The 15,242-nt window shown below is 45.0% G+C and overlaps 1 protein-coding gene across 2 annotated transcripts in view; it reads left to right on the top strand.

Annotated features, from left to right (window-relative positions):
- LOC124605356 (proton-coupled amino acid transporter-like protein pathetic) overlaps positions 1 to 15,242 on the top strand; it is a 431,929-nt gene that overhangs the window by 405,896 nt on the left and 10,791 nt on the right. For both annotated transcript variants that reach the window (XM_047136981.1, XM_047136982.1), the window contains exon 8: positions 891 to 1,069. In XM_047136981.1, the coding sequence (XP_046992937.1) occupies positions 891 to 1,069 (179 nt within the window). The remainder of the gene's footprint in view (positions 1 to 890; positions 1,070 to 15,242) is intronic.

The following is a 15,242-nucleotide window of genomic DNA, read 5'->3' as shown; positions in this document are numbered from 1 at the left end:
CTGACGAATCCAGGTTCTATCTACAGCATCATGATGGTCGCATCCGTTTTTGGCGTCATCGCGGTGAACGCACATTGGAAGTGTGTATTCGTTATCGCCATACTGGCGTATCACTCGCCCTGATGGTATGGGGTGCCATTGGTTACACGTTTCGGTCACCTCTTGTTCGTACTGACGGCACTTTGAACAGTGGACGTTACATTTCAGATGTGTTATGAGTCGTGGCTCTACCCTTCATACGATCCCTCCGAAACCCTACATTTCAGTAGGATAATGCACGACCGTATGTTGCATACGGGCCTTTTGGATACAGAAAATGTTCGAGCGCTGTCCTGGCCAGCACATTCTCCAGATCTCTCTCCAACTGAAAACGTCTGGTCAATGGTGGTGTTGCAGGTCCTGTACGGGTTTTTCTGAAACAGAAAATGTTTGACTGCTGCCCTGGACAGCACATTCTCCAGATCTCTCCAATTGAAAACGTCTGGTCAATGGTGGCCGAGCAACTGGCTCGTCACAATACGCCAATCAGTAGTCTTGATGAACTGTGGTATCGTGTTGAAGCTGCATGTGCAGCTGTACCTGTACACGCCATCCAAGCTCTGTTTTACTCAATGTCCAGGCTTATCAAAACCGTTATTACGGCCAGAGGTGGTTGTTCTGGGTACTAATTTCTCATGCTCTATGCACCCAAATTGCTTGAAAATGTAATCAAATGTCAGTTCTAGTATAATATATCTGTCCAATGAATACCCGTTTATCATCTGCATTTCTTGTTGGTGTTGCAATTTTAAAGGCCAGTAGTGTATACATAACGTTACAAAGTCGTAGGTAAGCTTCCCCTCCATGTAAAGCTCATCAAAATGATGACGTGTGCATGTATACGTGTGCAGGTCCTGCCCGTGGAGAACAGCATGAAGACGCCGCAGCACTTCCTGGGCTGCCCCGGCGTGCTCAACATCGCCATGGTGATCGTCATCTCGCTGTACGCCTTCATCGGCTTCTTCGGCTACGTCAAGTACGGCGAGGCCACCATGGGCAGCGTCACGCTCAACCTGCCCGTCGAGGACATGTGAGTACTGGGCAGGCACGCCGTTACTCCACGTACAGCCCAGCTCCACCTGTCTCGCAACAAGAGTTCCTCTTCACGACTAATTTCCACAAAGTTTATTCTGAAGTGTACAGCGCGTCATAATTTGAGCTGGTGAAATAACGTTGCAACCACCACTGAAAGTTACCTGCGTCAATATATACAATAGAAACAGAACTCAGCAAGTTCCACCAGTACCTCAACACTCAATACAGAAGGAAATAGTTGAAGCTGAAAATGCAAACAAAAAATGGTGAGCTGTCATTTCTCAACGTGTAAGTGTTGTAAGGGGTGAACCGCCCCTTACGTATTGAGAACAATACATCTTTGCTTCTGTAAATGTATATAATACTAAAATGTAGACTTTCACGGCCGGAAATGACATATCCATTATGATTATCCGGCCTGTTATGCCGTGGTCGGTTGATGAATTTTGTCTCAATTCCCAACGTTTCGTCCCCGTCTGTGGGAGACATCTTCATGGGGGTCTGTAGCTCGATGGAAGGTCGAACACACCAGCTGGCTCGCTACTGACTGCCGCCAAGTTCCGTGTCTGCGCGCTCCTGCGCCGCGGCGTGACGTCACGTGTTTTGAAAACGTCAGTGCAATTGGCCGCTGTCCGCTGCCGTCGATCGCCGTTGCCATCACCTAGTAGAGGAAGGGTGGTACACATCTTTAACACCAGCATCCATATACCGCCGGCATCCATATACCGTTTAATTTCACGCCCTCCTCCTTTCGATTGATATTATTAGGGCGTTTAGCGATTTCGATTGCCTCCCTGTAGAGCCTTTCGTAATATCCGCCGTTTGTTAAAATGTAACGGAAAGAATAGGGAGGATCTTGACGAAGCGGAATATTACCGTAATTTACAAGCCCCCCAGGAAGATACAGGAATACCTTAAGCCTGCCAAGGACGCTCGCAAACCACTCGAAAAAGCTGGAGTGTATACGATCCCATGCAGCTGTGGAGATGTTTGTGTGGGTACCACTAAAAGAACTGTTTCAAAACGTTTGGAAGAGCACAAGGGCAATTGTAGAAGAGGAGAAACGGAACCATCAGCTGTTGCGGAGCATGCTTTCCTCTTTTCGAGGAGGCGCAAGTACTAGCAGCCACAAGCTGATATTACGAAAGGCTCTATAGGGAGGCAATCGAAATCGCTAAACGCACAAATGATTTCAACCGAAAGGAGGAGGGCGTGAAATTAAACGGTATATGGATGTTGGTGTTAAAGAAGATGTGTACCACCCGTCCACTACTAGGTGATGGCAACGGCGATTGACGGCAGCGGACAGCGGTCACTTGCACTGACGTTTTCAAAACACGTGACGTCACGCCGCGGCGCGGGAGCGCGCGGACACGCAACTTAGCGGCAGTCAGTAGCGGGCCAGTGGGTGTGTTGGACCTTCCATCGAGCTACAGACCCCCTTGAAGATGTCTCCCGCAGACGGGGACGAAACGTTGGGAATTGATACAAAATTCATCAACCGACCACGGCATAACAGCCCATATAATCATAATGGACAAATGTATATGATCCCTAACACCAATGTTAATATTTACAGGGTTTGGGAAAGGCGGAGAGGCGGTTGTTACACTTCCCCCGTGGAGGCAGTGTGCAGGAGGTCGAGTGGTCAGGATTTGAGACTTGGCATCCAGGCCTGCCGTTAGTAACAAATCGTTCAAATGGCTCTGAGCACTATGGGGCTTAACAGCTATGGTCATCAGTCCCCTAGAACCTAGAACTACTTAAACCTAACTAACCTAAGGACAGCACACAACACCCAGTCATCACGAGGCAGAGAAAATCCCTGACCCCGCCGGGAATCGAACCCGGGAACCCGGGCGTGGGAAGGGAGAACGCTACCGCACGACCACGAGCTGCGGACCGTTAGTAACAAAACAGGAAATTAGGTAGAATAAAGAGGATGTATTTCAATGTTCGGTGTACAAGGGGCGCGCCTAGGGTCGGAAGTTACGAAGTTTAGGCCAGTCTAGGAGGTCGAACAATTAATTGAAATGGACAACGGAAGGGAAAGCGGTTCATGTTAACTTACGTTGGTGGCCGGTCGTGAAAAGTAGAGCCAGAGGCTCTGTCTTCCAAGAAGACGTCTGTCCTGCTCCAAGTCTGGATTACAAGAGAGAGAAGCAACTGTGTTCTGCACGGCAGAACAATCCAGCGTCCACACACGTGAGCGGTATCCCGTGCACGCTATTGGCTGAAACCAATGGCGTGAATTCGCTAGCAGTTTCAGCAGAGGGCTCAGGGCGTCTCCTGTCAGCAGCTTTAACTGGACAGAACTGCCTCGGATTTGAAAGACAAGAGACTTGTGTCACGTAGGCACGGCGTAAGTTACTCGGGGAGAAAGCTTGTAAAGATTTCACTGGGACTTTGAAATAAATTCCTAGACTGGCTGCCAACATGTACACCTGAATCAAGTCTCTGTAGGCTGCCAACATTTACACCTCAAGCAAGTCTCTGTAGGTACTATCGATGATGGAGCGCCCAGTGCGCCGGAGAGGAGTTAGTGTTGAGACTTCGTAAAAGCAAGTTATTGGCTGCTAAGCGAGCAGGGCGGATTTCCACAGGACCACGTTTACAATTGTTTAACGGCTGTGTGTGTCACCCAACGCCGTGGGCCTCACTTCCAGTAAATACTTAAATGCCGTTATGTGAGTGATTTGTTTGATGTGTTTAAGCGTTCATTTGTGCACCGTGATTACGCGACAATCGTGCCGGATACTCACGATTTGGATTGCAGTGAGGAATGTGCATTCAGTGCTACATGAAGAGTATTGGCGTGTGACGACATTAATACGCGACTTGTAATGAGTTAAACGTTATTACTTTTTCAGACGAAGCGAGTAATTGCCTCATTCGTGCTGTTCTAAAAAATGGTTCAAATGGCTCTGAGCACTATGGGACTTCTGCAGAGGTCATCAGTCCCCTAGAACTAAGAACTACTTAAACCTAACTAACCTAAGGACATCACACACATCTATGCCCGAGGCAGGATTCGAACCTGCGACCGTAGAGGTCGCGAGGTTCCAGACTGTAGCGCCTAGAACAGCTCGGCCACTCCGGCCGTCCGTGCTGTTCAGACAAATGATATAGAGCATTCACAACGTCATGTACCGATTATTGCTACCTGAAATCCTAATTATCTTTCTTGGATTTGACACGAAACAACTACCGTGAAAATATTAACCTATCAGCCTCTATCAGTTGCTTACGGTCAAACTAGTTAAAATTGTTAGGCTATAATCCACTAGTCAATAACGGTGGGTTTAATAGGGAGTGTTTCAGTGTCAAGGTCACAAAACATACAATCACCTGGCTGTATTACTTCATTATTAACTTATTTTTCTTTCGATTTCTTCAGTATATATTGTTTTATTCTTATTATAATTTAGTTTGAAGTCTTCTTAAAAAATACAAAACAAATTTATTGAAAGAAAATACAAATGAAAATGAAAATCTTTGAAGTGCAACATTACTCGATGTAACCCCCTTCAGCCGCAATGACCGCCTCCAATCTTGTGCTGAAGCGATCGCACACACTCTTTAAAATAGCTCTGACCATATTCGCTAGTGCTGCTTCAATAGCGGTGAGTAGAGATGTGACATTATGATGTTTCGTCTTACTGGTAACTCTTCTGACTGCGCCCTGAACGTAATAGTAGAGGCCTATTCGGAGGCCAGAACTCCTTTGACCACAACATGTCACCGTTATCCGACAGCCAGTTTTGGACAAAATGGCTCGTATGAGGTCCTCCTCTGCCATCGGACGCGTCGTTCGTTCGCTGACATTTAATATTGACGCCAATTTCCCCACTGATTACCCCGAGTCCTCCGAAATCTTCGCCTAAGCCTTTTCGATGACTGCCGCACTTCGTAACAGTCGATTACTCGAATGAGGTTTCCTCGCCGGGTCAGCGGAACCTTGTCCAAACTTCTCCGAACCACAATACTTCGCCACAATATCGTAAACAGTTGATCTCGGGAACCCGAAGAATCGAACTATTTCAGTGGGTGAACACCCGGCGTTAAGACTTTCGATAATCGCGGCTTTTCGGTTGTACTCTTCACTTTTTCGTAACATCTCGGCTTTTTTGAGGGTCTGACTGTTTACTAGATGGCTTTCAAGAATGCCAATCACGGCCTCCGACGGAACTACGATACGGCAGGAAATTCAAATAAGAATTTTTCCGGAATTAAGCGCCATACCTTGTATACTATAGAGAAGGCAGTCTCCCAGAAGAAATTATGGAGAGAAGTAGACATATATGGTTCGGTCACATTAAAATAATGCGCAATGATTAAGAGACCAGGTGAATAATGATGTGCTCCGAGGAGGAGTATAGTGGGAGGAAATGCTGAACGATAAACTGCGGGAGAATAGAGAAGCTTGGAAGATGCTCTGTGAACAACCTGTGTAAGCAGAAACGTTTCAGGAAGAACAAGAAGAGGAGGAGAACAACAACAACAACAACAAGAGGAGGTAAATTGTTCAACATCATCAGTTAAAGAGAAAGTAGTTCATGCCTCTTCCATTTACACATTACAAGAAACAAGTATTACTTGCAAAGCTGAAGGAAAAACTAAAATATGTCGGTAAACAATGAAAATGTTTTCTGCTATGAGCACAGTACAGGCAGTCTGAGACCAGTGGTGGCGCTATTACAAGGTTTAGAGGCAGTGTTGGGATGCGAGGTGAACCCTGGAAAGGTCGATTTCCAAAACAGTGCGTCAGGCGAGGATTGGCCGCACCGGGCTGCAAACGACAGTTACGGTCGACGGTGCTCTGAGCACTCAATCCATGGGGTTAGAACCATGGTGTCAGAAACTACTGCGGCCTAGAGAACGGCAGCTGACGGTCTGTTTTTGTTCTACGGAACAGTGGCAGGCAATATTTACGTGGAGGAGGAGTACCAGAAAACCAGCGAGCATACTGTAATGAATAATAGTGCTGATTTAGTCACCCCTCTGAAAAGATCACAATGGTGACTACGGAGCTCCGTAGACGGAGCGGAACTGCTACCAGGCGGAGTTATCGCTTTCCGTCCATGACGGAAGTCACGGCATTGAAGTGATATCTATGTGCCAGTTGGCTGTATGGAATGAGCGCAGCAATGTCAGTCGACGTTTGGGCATCTCTGATTGGCGGCAAGCAACTATCGTGATGGACGCGCCCGTGGCCACACCACTTTTCAAGTTGTCGGAATTGTTGGTGTATCAGCTCGTATTCCACTAGGACTGGTGCACCCCTCGCAGTCACAATAGCAAGGCGTAAGGACAGTGGTTGTAACCAGCAAGGACCGAAGATGAGTGTCGCGCCAGGTAAATACGACAGTAATCGCGGCCCTCAATGAAGACAAGTCCGTCTCAAGTTTTCCGAGCCATCACTACGAAGGGATACGCATGGAATGAACGTTTGCAGTCGGGTAGCTGTCAAAAGGACATTGTTACAGCGACACATGAAACTGCACATCCTTGACGGGACAGACAACACAGCAGATGGCAGGAGGCATTTACTGCGCTATGATAATTCACGGCTTTGCCTCTTCTATATCCTTCACAGGGCGAATCGCATAAAACTTGCACCGCAAAAAAATTATTGCGGAACTAGAAAGTGCTATTGATGTGCAGTTTTCAACGAGTAGATTGGCAGTTATGGGCTCATACTGTTAGCCAATCAACAGATTGTAATAATACTTAGAAAGTGTACTTTTTGCGCAAACGTATGCTTTTTAAATGGAACAATGCCTGTTCACTTTACTAAACTAAATGCACGGCCAATTGGAATGTCGATGGTGTTCGTTGCAGGATTGTAGTTCGAGCCGTTTTACGAGATACCGCATTTTGAAAAGTTTCCACACCGGCACTTGTTTGTGCCGTCCATCGTGCATAGTTGCTAGGCACGATGTCGTTATGTTTGTTTACAGTGTGCTTGTGTGTTGCTTGCGTGTGCATGGCGACTTACTAGTCAGTTAATGTGTTCAAGCAGTAGGTCGTGAGTGGACGATAGTATTTGCCAACGCAGAAAAAGCCTACATGGTCATGGTGTGTGGAGAGTATGGGAAGAATGCTGTTCGTTCTTTTACGGTGTATGAAGCAAGATACGAGGGTTGTCCAGAAAGTAAGTTCCGATCTGTCGCGAAATGAAAAACACTGGAGAAATCCGGTAAGGTTTTGCACAGATGCGTTGGGAGTGTCTCTAGTATGCCCGTCGATCGTGTCGCGTCTCTCTTTTCAGTTGTGAGTGAACGGTGAGCACGTAAAGTTGCGTAGGGAGTAGCGTTCCCCGCCAAGTATGAGGGCCTGGTTAGAGATTTCGCCTATGTGACGCAGCCCACATAACACAACTATCGAGCAGTTCCTTCTTCATGCCAATTCTCGGCCGCACACTGCAGGGGTAATGAAGATGCTCCTGCAGCGTTCCCAATGAGAAGTGTTTGATCACCACAATACAGTCCGTAATTGGCTTCCCCTGAGTCTCATCTCTGCTCACAAGAACCGCTGGCTATGAAGACAAACTTTTTCCACAGACAACAAGCTGCAGTCCAGTGCAGATAACTGGCCGAAAGCACAGGCAGCTGCTTTCTATGATGAAGATACTGGAAAGTAGATACAACAATACGACAACATTGGAGCGGCGACTACGTAGAGAAGTAGGTGGAAGGTATACCTAACTGTTGCAAATAAAACGTTTCTGGTTTACACTGTGGTCTCCATTTCGCAACCATCTCAGCAATTATTTATCAACCTCTTTAACCAGTTACCTGGAAGTGGTACTGTACCACCTACACCAGGGCTTAACAACTGGCCGGTTTTGAGCGCGAGTACTCGCGTCTGCTCAGGCACGTGCTCGCGAGCAGGTGCAAGGTCGCGGAGTAGGGAGGGAGGGGAGGTAGGGGAAATACGCGCGCACGTTTGAATGTGATCTCGCGTTCTTAGCAGATTTAACTAGCCATCTGAATGCTTTAAACATTTTACTACAAGGTAAAGATCTGCTAATTATTCATTTCATAGATCGAATACGACCTTTTAAAATGAAATTGACACTTTGGGTGAGTCAGCTGGAAACAGGAAACCTAGCTCATTTTCCTAAATTATCATCCATGCAAGATGTTCACAAAGACTGTGAACGTTATTCACATAGTTTAGTTGATCAGCGCTTTCAAGATCTGACAGCACTAGACAGTGATTTTGATTTGTTCTCTCCATATTCAGTGAATATGTAAGAGATTCGTCCTGAGCTGCAGCAAGAAATTATTGACCTACAGTGTGACAGAGAATACTGAGACAAATTTCAGAACAAGAAAAACATTTTGAAATTCTACAGACACTTCCCTCAGGATAGATTTCCTCGTTTGCACAAACTGGCGGTTACAATAATATCAATGTTCGGTTCCACGTATGTTTGTGAACAACTGTTCACTGAAATGAAATGTAACAAGACGCGCCTGAGAAACGCATTGTCTGATCGAAATTTAAACTGCACGCTGCGCCTAAAATGCACAAGAACAATTACTCCGAACATAGACGCAATTGTAAAGAGCAAAAAGTACAAGATAACCGAGAATCCCACACTTCAGTGACACCTTTTATTGTGTAACAGTTCACAAATTAATGCGAATTAGAGGCATACACTAAGCTAATAATATTATGTGGCATGTGTACATTCTCCTTTATTTGTTTCATTTGTCGGAGTAATAATTCGTGAGTGATATCCCTGCAGGTGGCCGCGGATTTACATTGACTGGTGGCAGCTGTTGTGTGGCCCATGTGACTTTCCCCACTCTCCGCTCTGTCTTGTTGGGGGGGGGGGGGGGGAGTAGCGTGCTCGCGCTGCTCCGTGCTCGCGCCTTGCTGCTCACAGCTTGCTCCGCGAGCACGTATGTTGTGAAGCCCTGACCTAGACAATGTAACACAAGGAAACAAGTGACGATAGAGGTGGGGGTGGGGGGGGGGAGTTAATGGTCTTGTGGTTGTTGCAGTTGACCCGCACGTTAGCTTCCCGCGCAACCACATGAGAAAGTAGTAAGTGGCAGTCCTTACCACATCTCTTCCATCAAGAGCTGCGTAGAAACGATTATGAGAATCATGTTAATTTCTGTACGTGGGCATTCAAAGAGGATACTCAAGATCTCTCATGTATCTTGTTTAGTGAACCGCGGCCAGGTAAACAACCGAAATGTGCGTTATTGGTCTGTTGACGATGCCCGTTGGCTTCGTCAGTTGGAACGTTAGTTTCCATGGAGTGCAAACATGTAGTGTGGGGTAATGAACCATCTGCTCATAGGCCCGTGTTTCATAGATGGAACTCTGAATGCGCACAAGCATCGTAGCATCCTAACAGACTATCTTCCATGAATGCTACAAGATGTACCTCTGTAGACTAGGAGGAACCTGTGGTACCAAGATGATGACTGTCCTGCCCATAGTGCACGGAGTACTACAGCATGTCTTCACGAATTGCTTCAAAATCGTTGAATTTGACGCAGAGGACCTGTACATTGGTTGGCCTGTTCCCCAGATTTGACATCCGTACTTTTTTTCTGTGTAGAAAGCTGAAAGATGCTGTCTACGAGCACATAATAACTACACCGGATGATACACAACGACCTATTACTGTAGCCTCCTCGGACATCTTCGCTGAAATTCTAGCATGTGTGCAGCAGTCATTCTATATTAAACTACAAGAGTATGTTGCTGCTGACGGTCATTTGAACACAACCTGTGATGGCCAGTTGTCTTGTTACTGACCAGAAACCACGTAACTAATGTAAGCACTTGCGTGTGCTACCACAGATATAGCACAAGAATCGGCATGGGAACTTCTCGAAACATGATATGTCGTAAACGACTCGTACTAGAATCCTGCAACAAACACCACTGGCAAACTATTTTACCCACCTTTTAGTCTGTTAATGTCAACAGGCATTGCTCCTTTTAAAAAAGTGTGTTTTTGCACAAGAAGCACACTTTCTATTATTGCAATCTGTTGATTGCCTAACAGTGTAGTCCCCTGACTACCAGCCCATTTTGTGAAAACCGCACACCAATAGCACTTTTCGTTTTCGCAATATTTGCAGTGCAAGTTTTATATGATACACTCGTGTATCAATGACACAACTGTAAAACCGTTGTGTTTGCCTGTCTTTGTCTCTCTGTCTGTCAGACTGTTTGAAGACACTAATCTCCAATTTTGACACGAATTTTGATGGGCTTTCGTAGGAATCTTCAGCGTAGCTTGGGCTAACGTATAGGTTTACTTAATCAAGATCCAGTAACGAAAAAATAGATATCTTATTTTAAAGTTTTGTCTAAAAGAGTCGTATCTGTCTATTTCTCTGAACACACTGATGTCCAAACCTACAAGCCAAAATTTGATGGGATTTTCATAGGTAATTTGAGCGCCGCTTGGGGGCACATATTTTCTTTATTTCATCAAGATTAGGTCATGCAAACAAAAAAAAATTATGAGTCTGCTCAGCTTAGTAGTTCGGCTGTCTACCTCAGCGATGGCGAAGTACACCAAAGAGCAAAATGGTGCTTTTAGTTTCGTAGTAAACCAAAGAACCAGTAGATGGCGCTGTTGGTTTCTTTACCTCAGTGACAGCTGTATTTTCGAAAGTTCACACCGTTGACAGAATTAACCCTTTCGCGGCTACAGGGGCCGAGCGTCCTGGTTGCGCGGCCAGCTGACGGGAGGAAACGCAGAGCGCGCCTGGCCGGCGGCCGGCGGACTCAGCCCTGTGGTCGCTGCGGGCTGCGGGCTACAGCACTGCAGGATTCCCGCACATTCCGGCTCACACAGATCCGCTGTTCAGTGATGTTCTTCCTACAATCAGTATACCCTGTACGGTCACAGTGGTTATAGTTTCTGGTAACCACGAAAGACAGCTTCGAAACTAACCAAAACTTTCAGTTATATGTTAATTATGAGCTGAGAAACAATTGGTTTAGAAAAATGATGGGAACTTTTTTAATATTAATTCCTGTAGCCTGAGACTTACACCGCCGACGTATGTGTCTACAACATATTAAAATTTCATTAACATGGAACGAATGTGTTTCGAGATATATAGTTTTAAAGTGAGTAGTGCGCAGCAAAAGCTCCCAAATCTCGGACAATTCTTGCTAGTATCTTAAATAAAAAATAATTACAGAAATTAAAAAAAAATTGTTTTATGTATCCGGACTCAGAGTCAAAACAAAGAATATATCTCGATAACTCATTTTGCGATAGACCCATGGCTTTGTTTGTAATTAAAGCCTAAAGTCGATTCTCCACAGTAAGAAATCGGATAGTAAACGTCTACCTTCTTCTTGCTCGCTGTTTTTTTCCGGCTCGTCACGTTCAGTACTGTTTACTTTAGAGGTTTCCCATCCTCATTTTTGATGCAGGCCTAGAGCCGCCGCTGGATGATTTAAAAAACAATTTTTTACTATTATTAGTTTTCACTTTCCTTTATTTGAAACGTACACAGTTACTAAACATCCTAATATTTCTTTAGTGTGTGATATTTTTCGAAACATGGCACCATGCAGAGAGCCGCATCACACTTTTTACATCTTACGCGTGTCATTTTTCGTTGTGAATGAGCAGTACATATTACACAGCATCTCTGGGGAAATCTCCTTTTTCTCCGTTGCTACGGGGAAACCTAGATAGTGACCCTCTTTATTCTGCAGTCGGAAACGGCTTTCTTCTTTGGTTGTCTGTGGGATCCCACTTTTACACGTCTGACTATGAAATTTATCAAGCAACTGATGGAGTATTTCCAAATGGTATTTCGCTAGTTGTACCTTCCGTTGCTTTTGTATTTCAAAATTAATTTTTGAATTAAGCACACACAAGTCAGTCAAATGAAAGAATACTTTTTTTTGTTCCACTTCATTGTCTTTCGGATGTACTGTACAGAAGATAACAGCTTGTCTGTCTTATCGACTGCACCCATTGACTTATTATACCTGGCAACAAAGGTAGGTTTCAATTTGTTTTGGCCCGTTGTTTGTTATTTTTTCTCTGTCTTCACAAACTCTGGTCTATTTACAGTGGAAAGCATGATGACTTTATTATTGTCCATCCATTGTAGTGCGATTAATGTTCCACATGACTTGAAATGTATTTCCCCGTTTTTTTGCTACTCTGCCAATGGTGGTAGATGTTTCCTATTTTTGAGCACTATTCCGACGGCGTTTGTTGGTTTAACATGGAGCCACAGGAAAAATTCTGGGCTCGAATAATAATTGTCTAAATAAATTATATGACCTTTGTTGAGGTATGGCAATAATAAACTGGCAACAACATCGCCTGATTTTCCCCAATCATCATTTCCAGATTCTATTTCAGTGGTGGCACCAGTGTAGATAATATAATCCAAAATATAACTGATTTGTAAGTCACAAAGGGCTCAAAATTCTTTACGCCAAAATGGCTAGCTTCATTTGGAATGTACTGCCTAAATCGGAGCCTTCCTTTGAAAAGTAGCAGACTTTCGTCAATCACCAGGTTTTCAAAGAGTACTACTGACACGTGGAATTTATTTTTTGTGTGATCTCAATGAGACGTATTTTTACAAGAATATCTTGAGATGCGCTAGAATTGCCACTGAAGTGCGATAAACGCAGGATCAATTTGTACAAGTCCCTGTCCATTATCTTAGAAAATACTGGTGTTTGACGCAAAGAATCTTTCGACCAATATTCATTCACTTCTAACTTTTTACTTCTAGGCATAAGCAGAGAACATGCTAGGAAGCAATAAAATTTTCCTGGCTCTGTATGCTTCCAGCGTGCTAATCTCCTGGGTACTGTTGTCAGTTTTTCAGTAATAAATTTATAATAATTATTGATCTGTATACAGATGACAGAAACAAATTCCATGGATATGAAGCACAAAAAAATTTAATTGACTCGCTGACTCTTCGATCTCTGCTTTTAACCTGCTAAATGTGTTCACAAAACGGTGTCGTTTTGTCACTAGATGATTCTCTGTAAAGTCATACATTCTTTTTCCTGACGAAGTTTTACTTACGTCATCTTCTTTTCCGTTTTCAGAGGAAAAATCCTCTGTTCGTGATGTCCAGGATTCAGCAATACGTCCAGACGCGTCCAACTCTTCCTCGGAAATAAGCACCGACATGTCACTACAATCTTCGTCGCTACTATTCATAAGAATATTCATGAATTCCTTGTGCAATAAATTCCGTTCCGACGTGGCAAGGATTACGCATGCGAACTCTGTCGTCTCACTAAAGTGAAAAGAGGACTGGCCGATTGCTAGACTCGTAAAAAAAAGGGCCCAGAGATGACAACTTAATAGCTTTCCTACATTGAAAAGAAGACCAGATACTTACACTGTAGTCAGAAATGCGAAAAACAGCGAATATCCATTCTATTGTGTACGTTTACCTGCTTCCAAGCTCGGGCGTATATGAATGCCATTAGCCGTCTGGACTTTCCGCCTGCCCGGCGTACATGAATGCTCGTAGCCGTTTGCACTTCCAGCCCGCTGGGTGTACGTCTACGACCGTAGACGTCTGGTATTCCAACCTGCCGGGCATGCATGTACTCCCGTAGCCGCGAAAGGGTTAAAGACCGGAATCTTATACACTACTGGCCATTGAAATTGCTACACCACGAAGATGAGGTGCTACAGACGCGAAATTTAACCGACAGGGAGAAGATACTGTGATATGCAAATGATTAGTTATTCACAGCATTCACACAAGGTTGGCGCCGGTGGCGACACCTATAACGTGCTGAAATGAGGAGAGTTTCCAACCTATTTCTCATACACAAACAGCAGTTGACCGGCGTTGCCTGGTGAAACATTGTTGTGATGGCTCGTGTAAGGAGGAGAAATGCGTACCATCGCGTTTCTGAGTTTGATAAAGGTCGGATTGTAGCCCATCGCGATTGCAGCTTATCGTATCGCGACATTGCTGCTCGCGATGTTCGAGATGACTGTTAGCAGAATATTGAAACGGTGGGTTCAGGAGGGTGATACGGAACGCCGTGCTGGATCCCAACGGCCTCGTATCACTAGCAGTTGAGAGATGACATGCATCTTATCCGCATGGATGGAACGGTTCGTGCAGCCACATCTCGAACCCTGAGTCAACAGATGGGGACGTTTGCAAGACAACAACCATCTGCACGAACAGTTCGACGACGTTTGCAGCAGCATGGACTATCAGCTCGGAGACCATGGCTGCGGTTACCCTTGACGCTGCATCACAGACTGCAGCGCCTGCGATGGTGTACTCAACGACAAACCTGAGTGCATGAATGGCAAAACGTCATTTTTTCGGATGAATCCGGGCTCTGTCTACAGTATAATGATGGTCGCAGCCCTGTTTAGCGACATCGCGGTGAACGTACATTGGAAGTGTGTATTCGTCATCGCCATACTGGCGTATCAGCCGATGTGATGGTATAGGGTGCCATTTGCTACACGTCTCGGTCACCTCTTGTTCGCATTGACGGCACTCTGAACAGTGGACGTTACATTTCAGGTGTGTTAGAAGCCGTGGCTCTACCCTTCATTCGATCCCTACGAAACCCTACATTTCAGCAGGATAATGCACGACCGCATGTTGCAGGTCCTGTACGAGCCTTTCTGTATACAGAAAATGTTCGACTGCTCCCCCGGCCAGCACATTGACGCCCGGTCAATGGCGGCCGAGCAACTGGCTCGTCACAATACGCCAATCAGTAGTCTTGATGAACTGTGGTATTGTGTTGAAGCTGCATGGGCAGCTGTACCTGTACACGCCATCCAAGCTCTGTTTGACTCAATGTCCAGGCGTATGAAGGTCTTTATTACGGCCAGAGTTGGTTGTTCTGGGTACTTATTTCTCAGGATCTATGCACCCGAATTGCGTGAAAATTTAATCACATGCCAGTTCTAGTATAATATATTTGTTCAATGAATACCCGTTTATCATCTGCATTTGTTCTTGGTGTAGCATTTTAACGGCCAGTAGTGTATTTCCAAATTCAAACTAACATTGTGTTCACTGGCTAGAATATACGGATTTAGTTATTTCGCTTTGCTTATTGAAAAAACTATGTAAAATTGCTTTGCTTCTTTCCGTAGGTCTCAGTTACAATGAAGTGACAAAAGTCATGGGATATGC

This window comes from Schistocerca americana, chromosome 3 (genome assembly GCF_021461395.2).
Source record: "Schistocerca americana isolate TAMUIC-IGC-003095 chromosome 3, iqSchAmer2.1, whole genome shotgun sequence".
NCBI classification, from domain to species: domain Eukaryota; kingdom Metazoa; phylum Arthropoda; class Insecta; order Orthoptera; family Acrididae; genus Schistocerca; species Schistocerca americana.
This window is presented reverse-complemented; position numbering and strand designations above follow the sequence as displayed.